This window comes from Lissotriton vulgaris, chromosome 4_1 (genome assembly GCF_964263255.1).
Source record: "Lissotriton vulgaris chromosome 4_1, aLisVul1.2, whole genome shotgun sequence".
Classification (NCBI taxonomy): Eukaryota; Metazoa; Chordata; class Amphibia; order Caudata; family Salamandridae; genus Lissotriton; species Lissotriton vulgaris.
In genome coordinates, this window is record NC_141691.1 from 662,207,756 (window position 1) to 662,227,929 (window position 20,174).

Genomic DNA, 20,174 nt, shown 5'->3' on the forward strand with positions numbered 1-20,174 from the left:
ATGTATTTGACCATAACACAGCGACTCTTTGCGAAGTGGTGTATGATTTGCTGAACTACTGGATGCATTTTAATTTAATGGCGTTCAGGTCCTTTTTCAGCTTGAGGGAAGGTTCATGTTGAAACCTGCGCTTTTTTTTTCAAATGTAACTTCAGAAATTCATATTTTTATTCCTTCGCGCTTTACTGACAGCGGAATCCTGACAGGCCATCATTTTCGATATGCTCAGTATCTCTTGAAGAATGACTGGCTTAAGGGTAGACGCTTGTCAGGAATGATGGATAGAAAATAAAAAAAGATTCTCACTCTTCAGGGTGAAACTTTGATCTCGGAGAGGAAGGCGTGTCTCCTGGGAGAAAAGTATAAATTGCTGGAGAGCTAGGCTTCGGTGCTTTCAGTCCCGACTGCCAACTGCCACCCCACTCTTGCTTCGCAAAGCTTAACGTTTTGTTTGCAAGTTTAAGCTGCAGCTGCTGCCATGTCAGTTTCCAGCCAAAGCTTTGCCGCAAGCTCCCAGAGGTCCTTCTCCTTTGGAGCTGGGGGTGGAGCCTCTGGCGGTTATGGGGGCGGCGCCGGGCTGGGCCTTGCCTCTAGCATGTCAGGCCTATCCTTAGGTGGAGGGGGTGCAGGGTATTCTCTGGGGTCTGCAGGTGGGTTTGGCGGCGGTGGTTTTGGTGGTGGTTTCGGAGGTGGCCTTGGAGGTGGGTTTGGTGGTGGTGCTGGATTCGGTGGAGGGGCTGGATTTGGAGCTGGGGGGAGTCCTGCATTTGCAATGGGTCGCGCCCTGATGTCAACAGGCCTAAGCCAGGGCTCTGCTCAGGGTTTTGGCGGGAGCTTTGCACCGCGTGGGGCCAGTTTGCCATCAAGTGCATCTCTAAAGCAGACCCTGTCAGGGCTTAATGACCGCTTCCAGAGCTATGTGGAGAAGGTCAAGCAACTGCAAATGGAGAACAAGACCTTACAGGCCCAGCTGGACAGCTTGACAGGGGGTGCCCCAGTCTCTGGCGGAGGTGACCCCTCCGCCCCGGTCAACTACGAAGCCCAGCTCAGCGACCTGAGGACCAACGTGGAGAACATCACCCTAGAGAACATCAGGCATGAAATTGAGCTGGACAACATCAGGGGAGCCGCGGAAGAACTCAAGGCTAAGTATGAAACTTTAAATATATCCTTCTTAAGTACAATCTCTCATGCTTTATTGATCAATTTGTGGGTGACTAGAAATCACGTTATATTTATATTTAAAGCTATAGTTTATGTATTCTTGTACACAAACATGCGAAGTCCTTGCGCATGCTCAGGGGCGCACACATACAATTTCATGCATGTGGGGCCTAGCAAACAAGGACAGTGTCGAAAAAAAAGGATAAACAGCCAGATTCATCATTGTCCCGTTTTGCGAGTCCTTAATAGCGATTATTAAGGAATCGCTATTAAGGACTTGCAAAACGGGATTCATGTAGGAAACACTAAATAAATTGTGATTCCTACACATTCCTTATTTGCGATTAGCAAATTGCTATTCGCAAATAAGGAATAACTCCCCATTCATTCCTATGGGCCTAAAGGCCCATAGGAATGAATGGGGAGTTATTCCTTATTTGCGATTAGCAATTTGCTAATCGGAAATAAGGATGCGATTTCAAGGGTGCCAGGGGTGTCCAAAGGACACCCTGTAGCACCCCTGAAATGTAATCTACATTGGTGTTGCGCACACACATGTCCAAAGGACATGTGTGTGTGTAACATGCAACTTAGAAAAATGCATTCAAATGCATTTTTCTAAGTTTTCGCTATTTACCACGAGGTTTGACCTCGCGGTAAATAGCAGCCCAAAATTGCGATTTCGCAATTTTAAGATGGTTCATGAATTGCATTTAAGGAATCTCAAATAGAGATTCCTTAAATGCAATTCCTCGCAAATGTGCGAATTCTTTATTAGCGAATTTTGCATTTGGGATGATGAATCCCAAATGCAAAAATTGCACTCGCAAAGGGCCAGATTCTCAGAATCTGGCCTTTTGCGAGCGCAATTAAGCTCGATGAATCTGGCCAAAAATCCATTGGACTGAGCAATAATCAGACAACATCCTCGAGGTGATCTACAAGCCATCTCCCCCTCAGTTGAAAGTTTCGTGAAAGAGTCAAGGCACTGGGAGAAGGTGTGGGAATGAGGGTTCTCACCGAGGGCCTGCCACATTTTTCCATCAATGTCTTCAAGAACAAAGTCAGAATATTAATATCTGAAAGCAGAGTGTGGTGTGTAGTTAGTTGATCATGCGGCATGTCATCTTATTTTTTACTTCTCAGTACTTTGTGCAGCATCATTTTTAGATAAATCACATCCTGAGATGTGCTGTTTCCAAAGAGTCATTTTAGCGAAAAACACAGGGCAAAATCGGTCCGTGTTGATGATCGTTTTTGAGAGTTGTATGTCTTTGACTGATGGAGTCATCTTCAAAGTGACGCAAAGCCCCAGATTGTGACTTTCTGAAATTTCGCTTAGAAACACTGAAGTGAAAAAAAACAGACTCTCCTAAGTGAACATTTGATCTGTCAGAGTTTGGGTTTGTCCAAGTGATCTCTTCATACAGGCAATAGAGTGATTAGTGTGTATTTAATTGTGAGGTTCTCTTTTTTGCATAGTTCATGGTGAACTAAGGTTTTGGACAGTAAGGATTGATCATTTTGACAATATACCTTAAATGATATATCTTTTTATGTGTTGTAGTCGGCTCCCATTGTAACCTTGAAACCTATTGAAAAGTTAGATTTTTCTATCTAAGTCCTTTCATTTTTTAAGCGATTGACATTATGCAGAGTTTTGACATTACTCCGGAGTAGTACAGACAGATGCATTTTCTTTCCACATCCATTTACTGCTGCACGTGTTCGTGTGGAATGTAGACATCATCATTTAGAGAAATGAAACAATTCACAAACGCAGAGAGGATCAGGTCTTACCTCCATGGCGCGTCCAATGAAATGAGCGCTTTAAAATGGACAACCAATAAGAAATCTAGGAGCACAGGGGCAAAGTTCCAACTAAAAGTACCATTTTGCCTGAGACTCACTTGAGTTTGCTTGAGAGAGGAAGGGAAATCCATAGTGTGGAGACTCCTGCAAAATGAAGGAAACGTGGCACCTACAAGAGCAGCTAGTAATGTATGGCGCCCGCGTGATTAGTTGGACACCAGTACCACAGGATGGGTGGTCTCAGCAGTAAGTGCTGTATTGTTTATACTATAAAATGTAGTCCCTATAGCAGAAATCTTTAAAAACCTACATGGTAACACATCCTAATGGGGACTTGAATATGGGTGTGAATCTGGGCTTTTAGTCACTTTCTTGACGCTGCTGCTAGATTGAAATAGTCACAGGGGATCTTCTCCGGGGTCATTGTTTTTAAGTTTGTCTTTTACATTCATGTTCTGAAAGCCCTGGACCTCGATCTTGATCTGAATTGTGTTAGGCTCTTGCTAGGTTCCACAAGAAACAGAGCAGCAGCTTTTTCTAACCTCCCCTCAAACAGTTTACAGTCCCGCACACTCCTTGTTTGCAGTGGCTTAATTTATTTCGGACCTCTTGGGCACAACCATAATTGTAATTGAAATCACATTTATATAGCGCTTACTACCCCTGACTAGGCGTTGAAGTGCTTTCCCGGCGAGCAGCACAGTACTCCGGAACCCATAAAGGATTAGTGGTGAAATAGGATAGGGAGATATTAAAATAATTTCAACGGGGGACATGTGAGTTTGATATTTGGATTGAAAAATGATAGTGAAGGTCAACAGGGCCACAGTTTCTTAGCACATCTACATGAAGCACATAGGTTTAAATAGTTTGACAAAACTGCATCCATCTTTGAACGGCCCATGCTCAAGTGTTCGGGTGCACACCTTTGTAATGTGGATGTGGTGCACTAGTGTCGGTGTGATGAATTATACTGTGGGAAGGCCCTCTCCCCAAACTTGAGAGCACCACATTATCAATCTCCTCTCTCTACCAGGTCCCCTGTTCCCTGCTGCTCATGCCCTGATATTCAGAATACTGGGAGCAATCCTCTGCAGTTCACCCAGGTGGATGTTTACCATGTTTTTTGGGTTAGACTTCTAAAACAAAGTTATAGCCGTAGTCCATAACCTTAGGAATTTATGTAAAAAGGTCATAATGTTCGACTTTTCTATTCATCACTATGACATTTTGAGGTGGGAAGGACTACTCGGGTGTCCATGAAACCTACTGTGTTTGGTTACCATTCAATCCATCACTTACTCTAAATAATGTACATTTTCCTAAATGTTGGAATGTTGTAAGGGCCTGCAGTGCAGGCTTCACTTGTATTTCTCATTCTCTCTTTGAAACGTACTAAATGTGTTTTTCCTTCAGGTATGACTTTGAGTTGGGTGTGAAGTTTCAACTGGAGACTGACATTTCTGCCATGAAAAGGGTACGTCTGTTTCATTTACCACTGAGATGCTTCAAAACACTGGGTAGAGACCAGCAAGGACCCTCTACTTCCTTTATATCTTGTTGTCTAAAGAGGCGAGGAGACCCCTCTATTTGTGCTATGAGATGACCCATCCCTATGTGTCTTGGTGCTCTGTTAATTCGTAAATGATGACCTTATTTCTGAGTTAATTTGCATTTCAAGGTGACAGGAGGTCAGAGGCTAATGTGGAAACTAATCATTACAGGGAATTCTTTATTGCATTCTCTGAAATGGTCAATATCAAAACATCTGTTCATGTTGCAGGATATCGAAATTGCATCCGAAATTCGCACTGACCTGGAGCAAAAATACACCGCGGCCCTTGACGAATTAGACTACGTGAAGAAGACACAGGAAGAGGTAATTGACACCTCCAAACATTGTGCTTGGCGAAATAAAAATACCGACATGTGACTTGATTTTAATAAAATAGTCGCCTAATTTACTTGCCAGAGTGGGGACTGGTTTCAATAACAGACAAACGTGTTTGTCAGTTCAAAGTGCCACAAATTAATAGATATTGAATAATTTGTTGACAGACAATTATGGAAGCGATGCAATGCTATCTAGAGCAATTATTGGATAGAGAGATAGATTTAAAGATAGATAATTTTTTGCTGTTGCTAAATAGATCAATTGTCAGACTGCCAGAGAGTGTAAAAGAGGGTGGATGGATGGATGCCGCTGGACCCGCATAGACAGACAGCTTCACATCTCAATTCTTACATAACAGATTGAATCACCTAGCAATTGAACCACAGATAGATGTATGGTTACTAAACCTGCATAGATTGAATCTAAACTTGAGTCAATGTTGAATTTAATGTTGAATGCACTCAACAACCCTTGGCATCAGTATGTCATTTATTTATCGGGAATGCTTCATGACATTGACCTCCTGTATGACGCACACTTTTTAGGTGGAATCATTACTCAGAATAGATAGGAAGATCAGGCTCGCCACTGGTAAGATGGCTACAAGGATTGGCTTTCAGGTGAAAAAATATTGTGGCAAGTATGACCGGAGACCTAGTTTGCATTTGAGTGTCTGAGAAAATATTTTTTTGCAGTTTGAAAAACTACTGCAAGGTTTCTTCTTCGAAAGTTCTATATCATGCCATGTTTTCACATGAGAAATGTAGGACATGAGTGGATTTTTTTGGTATTTTTCCTTTCAAAGTAAACATTCCTGACTGGGTTTTCTTCTCTCAGGAGGTCAGCACTCTTCAGACGCAACTGGGTACCACAGCTGGTAAATCCGTCTCTCTCATCGAAGTCGATGCTGTCAGGTCCTTCGACATCGTGAAATCCTTGAAAGAGATGAGAGCCACGTATGAAAAGTCTGTCCAGCAACACAAAGAAGATGCACAAAGATTCTTTGAAGCAAAGGTAAGCTGGTGGAAGATCTACATAATGTCCACCCTCTTTTACCATGAAGTGTCAGGCGTACTAAAGAGGAGATGCAAAGGCGATCCAGGAGGGGAGGAGAACATTGGTGAACGTTCTCTGTTTCTCCAAAATATTTTACTAGATAAGTTTGTGCAAATTTGTTCTCGTTTTTGAACTACATTTCTGGTGATGAATTTTGTTCTGACAGATTTTGATAAAAGGCACAGTTTGTACAGGTACCAGGCTTAGAAAGGGAATAGGCAATCCTATGTTACGCTGAGAAGCATAAGTAATTCGGGGAGATGCTGCATAGGGTATCTAAAAGCTAGATATTTGAGAGTGTGACTAAAATATATGCGGAGAACGAGTCCAAATATTCAGGGATCATAATTATAATTGTAGAGTGAGGAAGAGATCAACAAAGGACCACAAAAGAATAAACAAAAACACATAATAATAATAAAAAATAATCAGAAAATGAAATGAGAAGTGATCTAAGGTTAAAAAACACCTGTTAGCATGAGCACAACTGTTTAGTATAACCCCTGTCCACCGACGGGATCCAGAGAGGTGGACCACTACAGTGACCTGTGTGGGCATCAGGGTAATAAGCAGGCAGACCTAACCACAAAGAGGTGTATAATCAGTCCTGTGCAGAAGCACTGCCTCAGGCAGGCCTCATCTTCACCGCAACGCCATCAAGCTCCCGCCATGGCCGCAGGCCTGCTAGCCCTTTATCACAGGCGCAGCAGCGCTGTAGTTGGAGTGTGACATCACATCATGTTGACATCTCTCTTCTGCCAGGCGACCCTTCAGGCCTGCCTGGCAGAACACGTACCAGGCAGAGACGCCAAGGACCTAGGGAATACCCAAGATGCCCCCCTTGTATTCATGCCACTAGTCCAAGAAGCAGGGTGGATTTGCTTCTGACATTATTAAGATAATTGCTCCCATGTCCTAATGCTAGATAAATCATGTTTAGTGAATAAGAATTTATATGGTGTCTACAGAATTGTCTAGCATTAGGACATTGGGTTCTTTCATAAATGGCAGTTCTATTTTTTATAATGCATTGAGATATGTTTTTATTACCAGGCATGCAAAATTAAAGGCTATAATAATGAGGTAAGTTTACCAATGAATGTACTTCACAACTGACCTCCTTCACATACTACGCAAGACAGAGCAGCTTTTCTATGCCTCAGAATCCCACCAGCTACACCACATAATTTGAATTTACACCACCATGATTTCAGTCTCCCTGAGCTAAGTAGAACTCAAGTGAAATGTGTCCCATGAGTAGATCATTTTCAAATGCCCCCTTTTTGGAATAAAACTGCTACCATCTGTGCACTTTTCACTTCCTTAATTCCCCCTAAAAGAAATACATATCCACCCACCTCTACTCCTTGCCACTTTCATGGACAAATGCTTGAACAAAGACAGAACTTCATATGTAGTAGTGGTGAGAGAGGCATTGCATTCATGTTCATGATTGTATAGAAACCATGTGTGCATTTGAGCATCTGAGCCATGGACAATTTTGTTGATGCATCCTTCACAGGTGTAGCAATTGAAACTTTTTATCACATGGGAAGCATCGTATAACTTTGGTGCCTATTCACAATGGCGTTTTGGAGCGCGTACAACTTACTTCCGCAGCGCTCTTTTACGCACTCTTAATGCCTTTATGAATTCGGCCCTGCAGTTTAAAAATGTGAATATAATTGGGATATTTCCAGACTACCAGTGCAAATAGAAAGGACTAGGGGCACATGCATCAATGAAAATACCGATTGCAAACAGGCAGATTCACCGAATCTGCCCTTTTGCGACCCGTATTTTTGCATTTGGGATGCATCAATGCAAATGCAAAATTGCAATTTAAGTAATCGCAAAAATTTCGATTACTTAAATTGCAAATGCATTTAGGAAATCGCAAATTGCGATTCCCGCAATGCATGATGCAATTTCGAATTGCGAATTCGCAATTAGGGATCGGAATTTACCATCAATTTGAACTTGATGTTAATTTGCAAAAACTTTGAAAAATGCACTAAAGTGCATTTTTCAAATTTCCATGTTACACTCACACACATGCCCTTGGAGCATGTGTGTGCCCGACATCTGCACACATGCATATTTCAGGGGTGCAACAGGGTCTCCTTCTGGCACCCTTGCGCCCTTGAAATTCCATGTGCAATGTGCAGGTACTCATTTGGTACTCGCAAATTACGCATGCAATTCCCATTCATTCCTAAGGGCCTGGTGGCCCATAGGAATTAATAGGTTGCTATTCCTTGATTGCGATTCAGAAATTGCGAGTCCCAATTAAAGAATATGTAGGAATTAGAAAATGTTTTGCAATTCCTACATGCATAGGGATTTGCGAGTCCGAAATAGCGATTTCTTAAAATTCGATATTTAGGATCCGCGTATCCTGACTTTGATGCATGTGGCCCTATGCCTTCTTCGTGCTTTTACCAATACGGAGATGGACATTTTGGGTCCAACTCACAAACGCATTTAGGAGTACATGAAAGAGTAACACAGGAGTACGTTTTTAAGTACTCCAAAATGCATTTGCGACTAGACCTCACATCTAAAATATTTAGAAAGACCTCCTCAATGTTTTCTTTTTTCTCAGATTCTCCGAATTTGGGACTACTTTCAATGTCTTTATATCTCTGTACAATTATCCTGGTTTATGTTTCTTACTGCGATTGATAGCACAGGTGCAAGTTCCTGGTTCAGGGAAATGTCGCAACCCCTGCAGACACACCGAAAAACAGCAACCTAATGTTACCTTGCCCTGGAATAAATCCTCTACCTTGTTATTTCTAAAGGCCCTTCCCAGGCCAAATGAATGAAAGCTAAACCACAGTTAATGCGCCCATGGAGACGTGGGTTCCTGCCCCATGCTTTGCAGCTCCTGTGAACTTGTTTTAACCATGTCAACAGAGAATTCTTCTACCCTAATATCATTTAAATATTATTAGTGTCTTGTGAGGGGGAAATCAAACCAACACTATCCATGCTCTTCTTTTTAGATGTCAGAGATTCAAAGCGAGTCTTCGAAGAACACAGAGGTAATATCAGAGGTCAAAGGTGAAATATCAGTATCAAAGAAAGAGATCCAGTCTCTAAACATGGAGCTACAGACACTCATTTCAGTGGTAAGTAATAGACTCTTTAGGCCATCTGTAATGCCTTGCATTTGTGTGTTGTGCATTGGAGCCTTGTCTGGCTACTACAAGGTAAATGAATTACTGACCATGGCAAAAATGGAGAGGTTTTATTATTTAGAATGAATATCTAAAGCCAGATGTTCAGGATACCCACAAAAGATACATTTTCATAGCATCTAAATTTGCATACTGTGTCAATGTGGCTCATTTACATTGTAAGCTGCTATCTTGAAAGTCTAGCATGGCTGTTGACCCCTATGGGACAAGTGGACAGATAGTGGATACCGTATTTATACACTGTGTTATTTGATCATCTGTGCTCTAAACACCTCCGTTGTTAAAGTTTGATTCGGCTTCCAGTGTCTGCCCTATGTCCTATTTCTTCGTCCCTTATTTTCTTTCTTTATTCCAACATCTTAATGTGCACTTTTTATCTCTCTCCTTCTCCTTATTCCCATTCCTATTGTTTTCTATTCTTCCTATTTTTCCTTCTTTTTCCTACTGTTGTTGTTTTCCCTATTTGTTTCCTTATTTCGATATCTCTTCTGATCTTTGTATGCACTAATTTCTGTTTCACAGAACTTCGCATTAGAAAACAGACTGGCAGAGGCGTCAGCTAGTGTCAGTGTAGGGGCAGCAGAGTCCCAGGCCCAGATAGCCAGCTATGAAGCCGCCATCGAATCGGGCAAAATGGAACTTCACAAAGTCATCATGAACTACCAGGAGCTGCTTGACATCAAACAAGCCTTGGACGTGGAGATCGCCACATACAGGAAGCTTTTAGAAGGAGAAGACTTGAAGTAAGTAGCCCACCTTTTCTTATCTACCCGCCATACAGTGATCTCCCCCAAAGTGCAAAGTGTTAAAAATGTGAACAGCAGGCTACTGTCAGTCTGTAAAGTGTGTGACTGCCATGTTGTGTAGTCTCTATGGCCATTGGCTCTAGATAATCCCTCTCTACTTTAGAAACAACAAGGTCACAGAAGGTCTAGAAACCTTCTACTACGTAAACCTTTGGTTATAAGGAGTTTAGGGTCCATCAACAAAGAATGTATGCTGTTGGTTGGTATCCGGCTTCAGCCATTTAGTCCTCGTTTGATGATATTGACCATTTCTACAGAGCCGTCACCTGAATTGTCTCTTGGAGTATTCATAAAAGGTGTCCCTATCTAATGGCGTGCATACTCATCCTTCTGGTATGGTAGGAGAGTCGATTGGCCCATCAGCCATTTTTAACAATGACGTGCACATTATAAAGAGGTCTTTCCAACTCAATGACTACAACTTTTTCTAAGTCACCCTTGGTTCAATAGTGAGGTAAGCTGGCTGTGCGCAACACATACTATGTGGGGGTTGGGATTTGAAGATACATGCTTTCTCCATCTTCTTTTCTATAGGAAATAAAAGGAAGCATGTTCCTTTTCTTAACTGGGGACTATTGAGAACAGTTACTTGTCTGTAATGATTTTTTTACCCCACCCTCCTGATAAGAGACCGTTAAGTAGATACGTAAAATCCAATCACGTATAGATAACATTATTTTGTAGGTAGATCAATAGTGATGCATGTTGGCTAAAATTCAGACCTTTTTGACTTTAGATGTAGATTTTTTTATGACAGACACACTTGTCTGAAAATAAGTCCTAAACTTTTCTTTTTGTTCAGCCCTCCACGCACGAGTTCACCCCTGCCCTCCCTCTCACCCCAATGCACAACCTACTCTGTACCGATTCAACCTGACCTGTCGTGGTTGAGGTACCGTTCATTTTTTTAATACGCTTGGCCTCCCTGTCTTGCATGAAGTCATAAACGATCTGTTCATTCATACGCCTGTGACACCAAATTTCTACTTATAAAAAGTCAGCTCTGCTTATATGACTGAGACCAGTTTCAAAGTATTTTGCTAGTAGATTACGATTTTAAGCCTGCTCTGCATAGACTAACTGCACACCATGCACAAAAGTCATCAGGAGAAAACATATACTTATTTGTGTCACTTGTGTCCAAGCGATGATTGAAATGTAATGTGTGCATGGTCACTGTGATATGACAAAGAAACTCAGCAAATATGTCTTGCATTCTCTTTTGCAGATTTCCTGAACTAGAGGCACTTTCAGGCGGCTGCTACACGTACACCTGTAAGTTAAGAAAAATGTTTTTAAAAGTCTGTATATACAGTAAGGCAATACCTATTATATTGTTGAATAAATCAGCCTGCTCGATGCAAGAAAGTTATTACCAATTGCCAGTGCAAGAAAGTTGTTACCAATTGCCAGTGCTTGGTTTATAAAAGAATGAATGGTGGTGGCCAAAGTCCACTTAGAAGCCTTTGGCCGGTGCTATTAAATGTTGGCGAGCTTAAATCCAAGTTTGTGCACTCTTCAATCCACCTCATGCCTCTTTAATAAACTACCAGACACTTCCTGCCTGTTTATCTCACTCTTGCAGCGCGGCGCAAATTTTCGCGCTGTGCTGAAGGTTCTAATGAGCCAACGGGCTCACGACGGAACGGTTCCGTCATGAGCACAGCTCAACTGACGCTCATGACAGAACCGTTCCGTCATGAGCATCGAAGGGGTTAAAGTGCTCCCATTAAGCCTACCGGTTAGTTAGAGATAACCTAGTGCACAACAGACAGTTACAATAAAATATGAAAATTACCCAAATCAAATAATATTTCAAGTATAAGGATGAAGGTTTGCAGTTGGACACCACTGGGAATATTTAGATTTCCGATGTAAATCATCAAACTTTTGATTGCAGCGAAATAACAGTACATGTGGGACATGCTTAGTTAAATGATATATAACATCTTTCCTTAGATACTTCCACCATTGATGTAAGAGGTCAATGTTTACATATTAATCATTCCAATATCATGGGTATCAATGTACAAAACTTCCTAGGTACTTAAATCTTCAGTTAACAGAATAATATATTTAAATAAATCAGGCAACACATCAATCTTTAGTTGACATATAGATGTGCATTGGAACATCTGCAGTTGCCTTGAACAAAAGCCTTCAAGTGTACATGTAGAGACGTTTTCTTGACCATTATTAGAAATTTAGCTCATGAAGAAGTTAAAACATCATGTGTTATATAATTCAGCATTCCACTTCCAAAGAGTGAGGGTAATTGAGGTATCAGTCTTAATGGGTGATGGTGGATTATTCAGCTTTTTTGGTGCGTTAACTCTAGCCCCAGTTCATTTACTGATATACTCTGTTGTTTTCAATGATTTAGAGTTTGGCTGATGGGCACTCCATCACAAACTTGATTGATATCCCATCCTCCTTATTACAAGGACAATATACCCCAATGCACTTGTAATAAGGTGGACAGGATGTCTGTCACATTTGTGACAAATATCTGTATACCAAACTTTAAATCAAGCCGTAAATTGGATGTTTAGACTGTATTCATGAGTGACCTAGATGTTTCCTGCTTAATTAATCAACTATAAGTTAGGTCAGGGGTCTCCAACCTTTTCTGTACTGAGAGCTACTTCTGATCAGTGAAAATTGTCATGAGCTACTGAAGGCCAAGTAACTTGTGCATTGTTACCAAACACCTCCTCTCCCAGCTTCATCGACTCTAAACTAATGTACATGGAGCCCGCCACAAAGGTTTAAGCAAAATACTGTGGCTAAGGGTACTATGATAGGGCTGCTGTTTGCATCAATGAGTTCCTGGCCTGTGGGGCTGTATGAACATGTGTGGGAATGATTGGGATATATGTATATGAGTGCCTGAGAGCCTGTGTCATATGTACTTGTGGCATAGGACATACCTTTTGTCATATGGACCGTTAAATGTATAACACAAACATCCAACCATTTTTGTTTTAAATGGGAGAAATTTAAAGAGCAGAAAAATGTTCTTCAAAACTGTTCATAATCAGAAACTTTTTTTCTGCACTTGATGGAACATTTTTCTACACTTAAAATGTTTTCCATTTATAAAAAATGGTTGTATTTTTCAGTTATACATATGGCAGCATGTCTCCCAGCGAGTGGGAGCAAGATGCCCACAGTGTGTAAATGAGACACTTTGAAATGGGAAAAAATTCAGCTAATTAACTAGCTTTACGTTTATATGGATTGCATAAAATGCATCATTTTCATTTTCTCCAATATCAAAATGTCTTTACAAATAGCAGGAATATTACTCCTAGTGGCCTGTAGACATAGTGCCATATTTATAACAGGAAAATACAGTCATTTGTTTAAATATGAGGAATTTAAAGTAAAGAAACATGCTTCGCAAAACATTAGGAATTAATTGGCTTAATTTAAAGTAGAGAAGAACATTAAGACAATGTTTCATAGAATTTCTTTTCTTCACTTTGCATTTCTTCCATTTAAAAGAATATGACAGAATGTTTCAGTATAATTATGGGACTTTGTCCACCAGACACTGGGAGAAAGATGCCTGCTATTTGTAAATGTGACACTTTGAAAAGGAAGAACATTAAAATGAAGGGTTAACCTAATCATTAAGTTAGCTCTTCATTTTAATTGTCTTTCATTTAAAAGCATTCAGAAGTATCATTTTGTTCTCATGCTCCAATATTGAGTTAAGAGCTACTTTGAAACATCTCAGTGCTTCAGTTCTGAACCTCTGTGACTCATTTGAATCTGAGTGAAGCACACACTCAGCGACCTGCATCCTGATAATAATGTCAAATAAACATAGCCTTTCCTTAACTTTTAAAAGAAAATGAAACCCTTATTCATTGCAGTTCTTTCTAAAATTGAACTCAAAGCTGGAAGCTACTCTGAAGGTACTGTCAGCTACTGCTTGCTATTGACTAGTTGGAGACACCTTCTCCCCATAGGACAGCTATACTATTGGGTTCTAAACAAATTTGTAAAACATATAGTAGATCAAACCTTCTAAGGGAAGGAGACCTGATTTCTGCAAGGTGGAAGACCTTAATTTCTGAATCATCAAACCAGAGAAGACATTTCCTTGAGAATGTTCTGATGGGCAGATCTATGCCAACTATAATTTTGATTATTTTTCAATGTCATTCCAATGTCTAAAAATGTCACCCTTTGGCATTTGACTGTAACTAATGTATCAGACCCCAATTTACCTTTTACCATGTTTTCATTTCAGCTGAACGGGGATTTGAGAAGAAAAGTGACAGTAGTTCAGGTAATGACCGAATATGTAATGTAATGTAATGTAAAATGTTATTTATATCGCGCAGCAATCGCTCCAATGGAGCATCTAGGCGCTACCTCCGGCAAATTCCCAGATGACAAAGTGACTCAGAGTTGGACCAAAAACAGAGGCAAGCATCAAACTAGAGTTCTGGCCATGCTATCTTGCAGTTTAAATATCCAAGTTTTTAATTCTTTGCGGAACTCTGTTTCTTTATCCAGAGTTCTCAGGGCAAGAGGCAGAGTATTCCAAGCCTTTGCACCCAGTACTGCCAGGGACTTTCCTCCACGGGTTTTTAAACGAAACCTAGGAATCACCAGAGTATTGGAATTTGATGATCGTAGGCTTCTGGTTGGGCAGTATCTCTTGAATTTTTTCTGTAGATATAATGGTCCTGTTTTGTGAATTGCTCGAAATGTTATAATTAAAACCTTGAACAGGATCCTTTTTACAATGGGAAGCCAATGTAGAGCTTTTAATGCCCCTGAGGCTGACGATCTTTTTGGCCATTTTAGCACCAATCTGGCAGCAGCGCTTTGCACTAGCTGAAGCCTGTAAGTTACTTCTTTATTTGTGCCAGCATACAAACTGTTGCAATAATCTAAGCGCGACGTTACCAACGCTACTGCAACAGTTTTCCTCGCCTCCAAAGGGAGTAAATCAAAGAATTTCCTCAGGGTTTTGATTAAGCCAAAGCACATTCCTGCCACTTTTATTGCCTGCTGCTTGAAGGCGAGATTGGAATCAAACGTGACCCCCAGGTTCCGAGCAACTATGGTTGTATGAGGCGGTATTTCTGCCCTTTCTGGCCACCATTGCCTGGGAATAAAGTCATTATTTGGGCCTAGCGGAATGATCTCTGTTTTTCCTGTATTACATTTTAGGTGATTCTTCCGCATCCAATCAAAGGTGGCAGTTAAACATTCCTTGAATGTTTCTTCCCATGACTGGTTGTCCCTATCCGTAACCAGTATTAACTGCGTATCATCGGCATATGCTACTACCTCTATGCCAAAAGATGATATTAGTTTAATCAGAGGCGCAGTGTAGACATTGAATAATGTCGGGCTGAGGCTGGACCCCTGGGGTACTCCCATCGTCTGATGTTTTTCCGTGGAGGTAAATTCCCCCAGGGTTATCACCTGTCTCCTGTCCCTTAGGTAGTTTTCCAACCACTCTAGTACCGTCCCCTTCACGCCCGATGTTTTTAGCCGATCTAATAGGATGGCATGAGAGACCGTGTCGAAGGCCGCCGACAGGTCTAATAAAATCAGGACGGCCTTCTTTCCTTGGTCTAGGGCAGTACGAATGGTGTCTGTCGTGTACAGTAGAGCCGATTCTGTTGAATGCTGGGCTCTAAACCCCGCCTGATTGGGATGCCATATCTCGTTGACTTCTAAGAACATGGTCAGCTGTTTGTTAACCAGTGATTCAGCGATCTTACATAATGCTGGGAGAAGTGAGATAGGTCGCAGATTGGAAAGAGTCGCAGGGTCAGGAAGGGGTTTTTTCTGTAAGGGTTTCACTGCCGCAAGTTTCCATTCCAGTGGCACATTGGCCGTGGAAAGTGAATGATTTACGATTTCGTTAATCATAGGGTTTACTTCATCTACCATGAGATGCAGGAGTCTTATGGGACAGGGGTCAAATGGGGACCCAGATTTTGTGGTTAAGATTGACTGCCTTGTTTCTTCCAGGCTAATTGGGCGGAATATTGCTAACTGGTTCACAATTTCATCAGCACTTCCACCTTCTCTACTGGGTTCCAGAGAGGGAATTTCAAAATCTTTGGTTAGACCCTGTACTTTGTCCTCAAAATAATCAGCTATATTTTCGCAGAGGTCTTTTGAGGGTGGAATTTCCTGTGTTAAAAATGTGGGTTTATTAAAATCATTTACAATGTTAAAAATACATTTTTGTTTGTTTTTTACAGCAACTATGGCAGATTCGTAGAATTTCCTTTTTGTTGATTTAATTCGCGCATGGTAGGTGCTTATAGCCCTTTTATATTTACCCCGCTCTTCCGTGCTATAGTTTTTTCTCCATCTGCGTTCTGCTCTACGGAGCTCCCCCTGTGCTATTTTTAATTCTTGATTGTACCATGGAGCTGATTTTTTCTTAGTATTCTGTTTTCGAGTCCTGTTTGGCCGCCCTGTCATATTTTTTAATTCAACCATCCATTCAGTCCGTTTTAATGTTCCAACTGCAGGTCTCCAAAAAAGGGTTGACTGCTAAAATAGTAAAAAGACAGATTGGTGGTCTGATAAATGTGCAAATATTATCTACTATTCATTGGAATACTTACAATTTTATAGAATTTCTTTTTTTTTTTTAAACTTGTTTTTATTTCGGGACATGTCTATTGTACTGTATTGTAATTGTATTTATATAGCGCCTACTACTCCTGATGAGGCGTTGAAGCGCTGTTTTGGCGATTAGCACGCTACTCCAGTACCCATAGAGGACTAGTGTTGAATTAGTATAGTGAAACATGCAAGTACATTTTAAGTGGTGTATAGGTTAGTCAGTTATTTGGATTTGGAATGATAGCAGAAGGATAGAGGAGGAAAAAGGTTAGTATTTATATAGCGCTTGTTACTCCTGATGGGGTCACAAAAGGAAATGGTAACAGTTATATCTGAGCGCACTGCATGTAAAGGTAAACGTAGATATTCAAAATATATAGAATAGGTGCTCAGGTTGAAAGAAGTCAGTTACCACGACACCACATATAAACCACAATGGTGATTCAAAACTATACAAATTTCTTCCGAGCACTCAATGTCCATGAATTACAGTTTTTCAAATCATCAAAATTTTCAATTTATTTTCTTCATTGAAAAGTTCATTTCTACTATTCCATAACGTTCTGACGCAGCCAAACGTTCTGACGCAGCCAACACGTGTTTCGTCTGGTCAGTGTCGACCTTTGACTTCTTCAGGGCCGTCTGTGTAATACCTCTGGTTATGTACTTTTCATCATGGTTGACCGATTCTATCTTAAATTCACGAAATGTATCTTTTCCGTTATCCTTCTGTTTAAATTCACCAGGTTTATCTTTTCCGCTATCCTTCTGTAATCCCGTAATTTAAAAATTCTTCCATCAAGGTGTACGAGTACGACACCTATTCTCATCTAATGTATTCCCAGATCCGTAGCGTTCTACCCCTGATGGGGTGTTGACGCACGCTATTCAGGAAGCCCATAAAGGATTAGTGGTGAATTAATATGGTGAAATATGAAGTAATTTCAGTGGTCGATATTAGTCAGTTATTTGGAGTGAGAAGGATAGCGGAGGGTTAGAAGAAAGGTTTGCATTCATATAGCACTTGTTACCCTTGATGGGTGTTGAATTGCTTTTCTGGCGAGTAGCACGCCACTCCGGAACCCATAAAGGATTAGTGTTGAAAATTAGTATTGTAAAATATGACGTAATTTGAGTAGTGGATATGTTATTCAGTTATTTGGGTAGAGAAGGGTAGGTGGCGGGATAGAAGAGAGAAAGAGATTTGTATTTATATAGCGCTTGCTACCCCTGATGGGGTTTTGAAGCGCAAATAGCACGCTACTCTGGAACCCATCAGGATTAATCTTGAATTAGTATGGAGAAACATGAAAGTAATTTTAGTGGTGGAATATCCCTGTTGCTTGGGGGGGATACCGGTGGCTGCTTTCACTGGCTGGTGAACACAAAATCGTGGCTGGGGGTGCACTGTTTTAACATATAGGTCTTAGCACAGAGCAAAGGAGACATTTGCAGGGAAAACTGAATTGTCACCAGGAATGAGAGGGATAAACTACAGAGTTTGGACTGCAAATCCCACAATTCAACAAGTTAAATGGAAGCAATCATGGGCAGGAAAAACCATAAGTTTAAAACACAAAACAGGTGATAAAATATGCAATCACAGGCAGGTTAAAACTACAATTTTAAACTGTAACAACCACAGGCAAAAACAGTAATCACAGAAAGGGGAAATGGTTTTTTAACAACTTTTGTTTTGGGAAAGAGACAGCACTAGTCTGCCTCCTTATCACTTCCTCGACTCTGCTCACTGCAATCTGGGGCACAGGTAGGCTGCAACTCACAAGATGGAGTAGAATGATTTGGGGTGCACCCAGCAAAGCCTTAAGGGGCCTGGACAGGTGTGAGGGGAGGACTCAGAGTTGCCTGGTAGCTGAATAGCCAATTCCCAGTCATGTGTCTGCTGGCCTGGGGTACTGCTTCTCCTGTTCGGAATCTCCTAAGAGACAGACAGGCTCAATCCACACTTAGGGCTTCTGCAGGTAAAGGCCGCACTAACTTGAAATCTAACAATACTGTTTGAATAAAACTTTACTCCCTCTCCTGGCCAAAAAAACGAAGTGCCCGGTCCCTAGTAAACAGTTTAAACAGCTCACAGAAGCAACCTCTGATCTAAAATATCCCTGCTGCTGGGGGAGTTGAGGCAGGGGGGCTGGTGTAACAGTGTATATGTAACAACACATACACTACAATCAGTGGAAGGAACAAATGGTGCATATTGGGAGACAAATCAAGTTGTGGGGCAAAAACCCCGCCACAGAATGCAACCGAAAAACACAATAGATGCTGCACATCCCGATCAGGCAACAATGATATACAAAATCAAGTAAACCATAACTGTTAAGAACTAGGCAGCAATTGACATAGCAGTGCATTATATACATACACAGATAACGTAGATTGACGTATTTCTTCCTGTATGTCCATCCCTGTCCATTATACAGGGGTGGTTATTCGAAATGCACTAAGCACCCTCAAATGTGTTTATTTGCCAGTATTTATAAACATTTTGCAGATTATATCCACGCCATAAAAACATATATGCATCTATTACTGAAAAGAGATGAAAGGGGGGTTATTTTCGTGGAGGAGAACATAGTAAAACAAAAATACAAATGCACATTTGCAAGAGGCATACTGAAGTAATTTACCTCCATGTGAGCATTTCCAAGGCATAAGTATTGTGAGTAGGCATACACATGGAACTTTTATTCAGCTAACATAGTTTTCGATGCACACTCCAGAGGATTTTTTTTGCGTTTTCCTTAATAACTATCCAAAACATAGTTGCCGTCTAAAATGGGTGTTATTTAGATAGGGTATGGTGTGTAGAACAAAAAGGGTTCATGTTTTAGAGACACCGGGTTGTGGGTGTGGGTATCAAACAGCAAAGGTGAGCGCAGTTGGAGTTTATGATTGAAGTGTACAAACTGGAAAGCTCTATATTTGCCCTTTATAAATTCATATTTGTGAAATCACACTATTCCTCAACAACATTTTTTTTTTGCTTAGCTGATATAGATGACAAGTAAAAGAGCACCACCACCGTCCTGTGCTGGAGATTTCCTACGTGACGCCGATGGATGACTGACTGTCTGGAGATTGCCTGCCATCTTACGTTATTCACTGTTCCATCATGACTTTATTCTACTAAATATTTGCCTGCCCTATGGAGGAACCCTCTCCTCCTGCTTTAATAAAAGCCTACCATGCATTTTTACTAGTGGCGTTCCATGTTTTGGTCTCTTTGAAGTTCACTCTTGTCCTGTATCTTCACAGAAAAGTAGGTGTTTATGATATAGTCTTCTTTACACCTTGCCTATCATACCAGCACAGCTAGTTCTTCTGATCCAGTTTCTCCAACCTTCTGTCAGTTCCACCTTCCTGGTCTCTGTCAATAAGTCCTGAAAGGGCTTTCAACCCCGGAGGAAGAACTCTAGATACCACCAGAATTCCTACTTAAAATTGTAATCCTCTTTATTTATACCAAAATCTGACCTTGAGGAATAACTGTGTCCTATAATTGTACGCCAAAGGCATTTCAAGTCAAATCTCTGATCTCCCTTCTCCTGAAGTTAGAAGAATGTCAATGCCAGTCCTGGAACATCAAATAGATATTATACG

General features: G+C 40.9%; 1 protein-coding gene across 1 annotated transcript; it reads left to right on the forward strand.

Moving 5' to 3' along the window:
- Positions 1 to 388: 388 nt before the first annotated feature.
- Positions 389 to 19,773, forward strand: LOC147722404 (thread biopolymer filament subunit gamma-like). The gene is made up of 9 exons (XM_086964923.1): positions 389 to 1,149; positions 4,393 to 4,453; positions 4,760 to 4,855; positions 5,708 to 5,884; positions 8,935 to 9,060; positions 9,652 to 9,872; positions 11,164 to 11,210; positions 14,197 to 14,235; positions 19,563 to 19,773. Exons 1-9 carry the CDS (start codon positions 479 to 481, stop codon positions 19,580 to 19,582), a joined length of 1,458 nt encoding a protein of 485 aa, XP_086821049.1. The 5' UTR covers positions 389 to 478; the 3' UTR covers positions 19,583 to 19,773.
- The last annotated feature ends 401 nt before the right edge of the window (positions 19,774 to 20,174 follow it).

What these genes read in the sequence shown, in the direction of transcription:
- LOC147722404 (XM_086964923.1), top strand. Translation starts at nt 479, where the DNA reads ATGTCAGTTTCCAGCCAAAGCTTTGCCGCAAGCTCCCAGAGGTCCTTC. An exon ending in AAAGATTCTTTGAAGCAAAG is followed by an intron (nt 5,885 to 8,934) that starts GTAAGCTGGTGG and finishes TCTTCTTTTTAG; the next exon opens with ATGTCAGAGATTCAAAGCGA. An exon ending in TACAGACACTCATTTCAGTG is followed by an intron (nt 9,061 to 9,651) that starts GTAAGTAATAGA and finishes TCTGTTTCACAG; the next exon opens with AACTTCGCATTAGAAAACAG.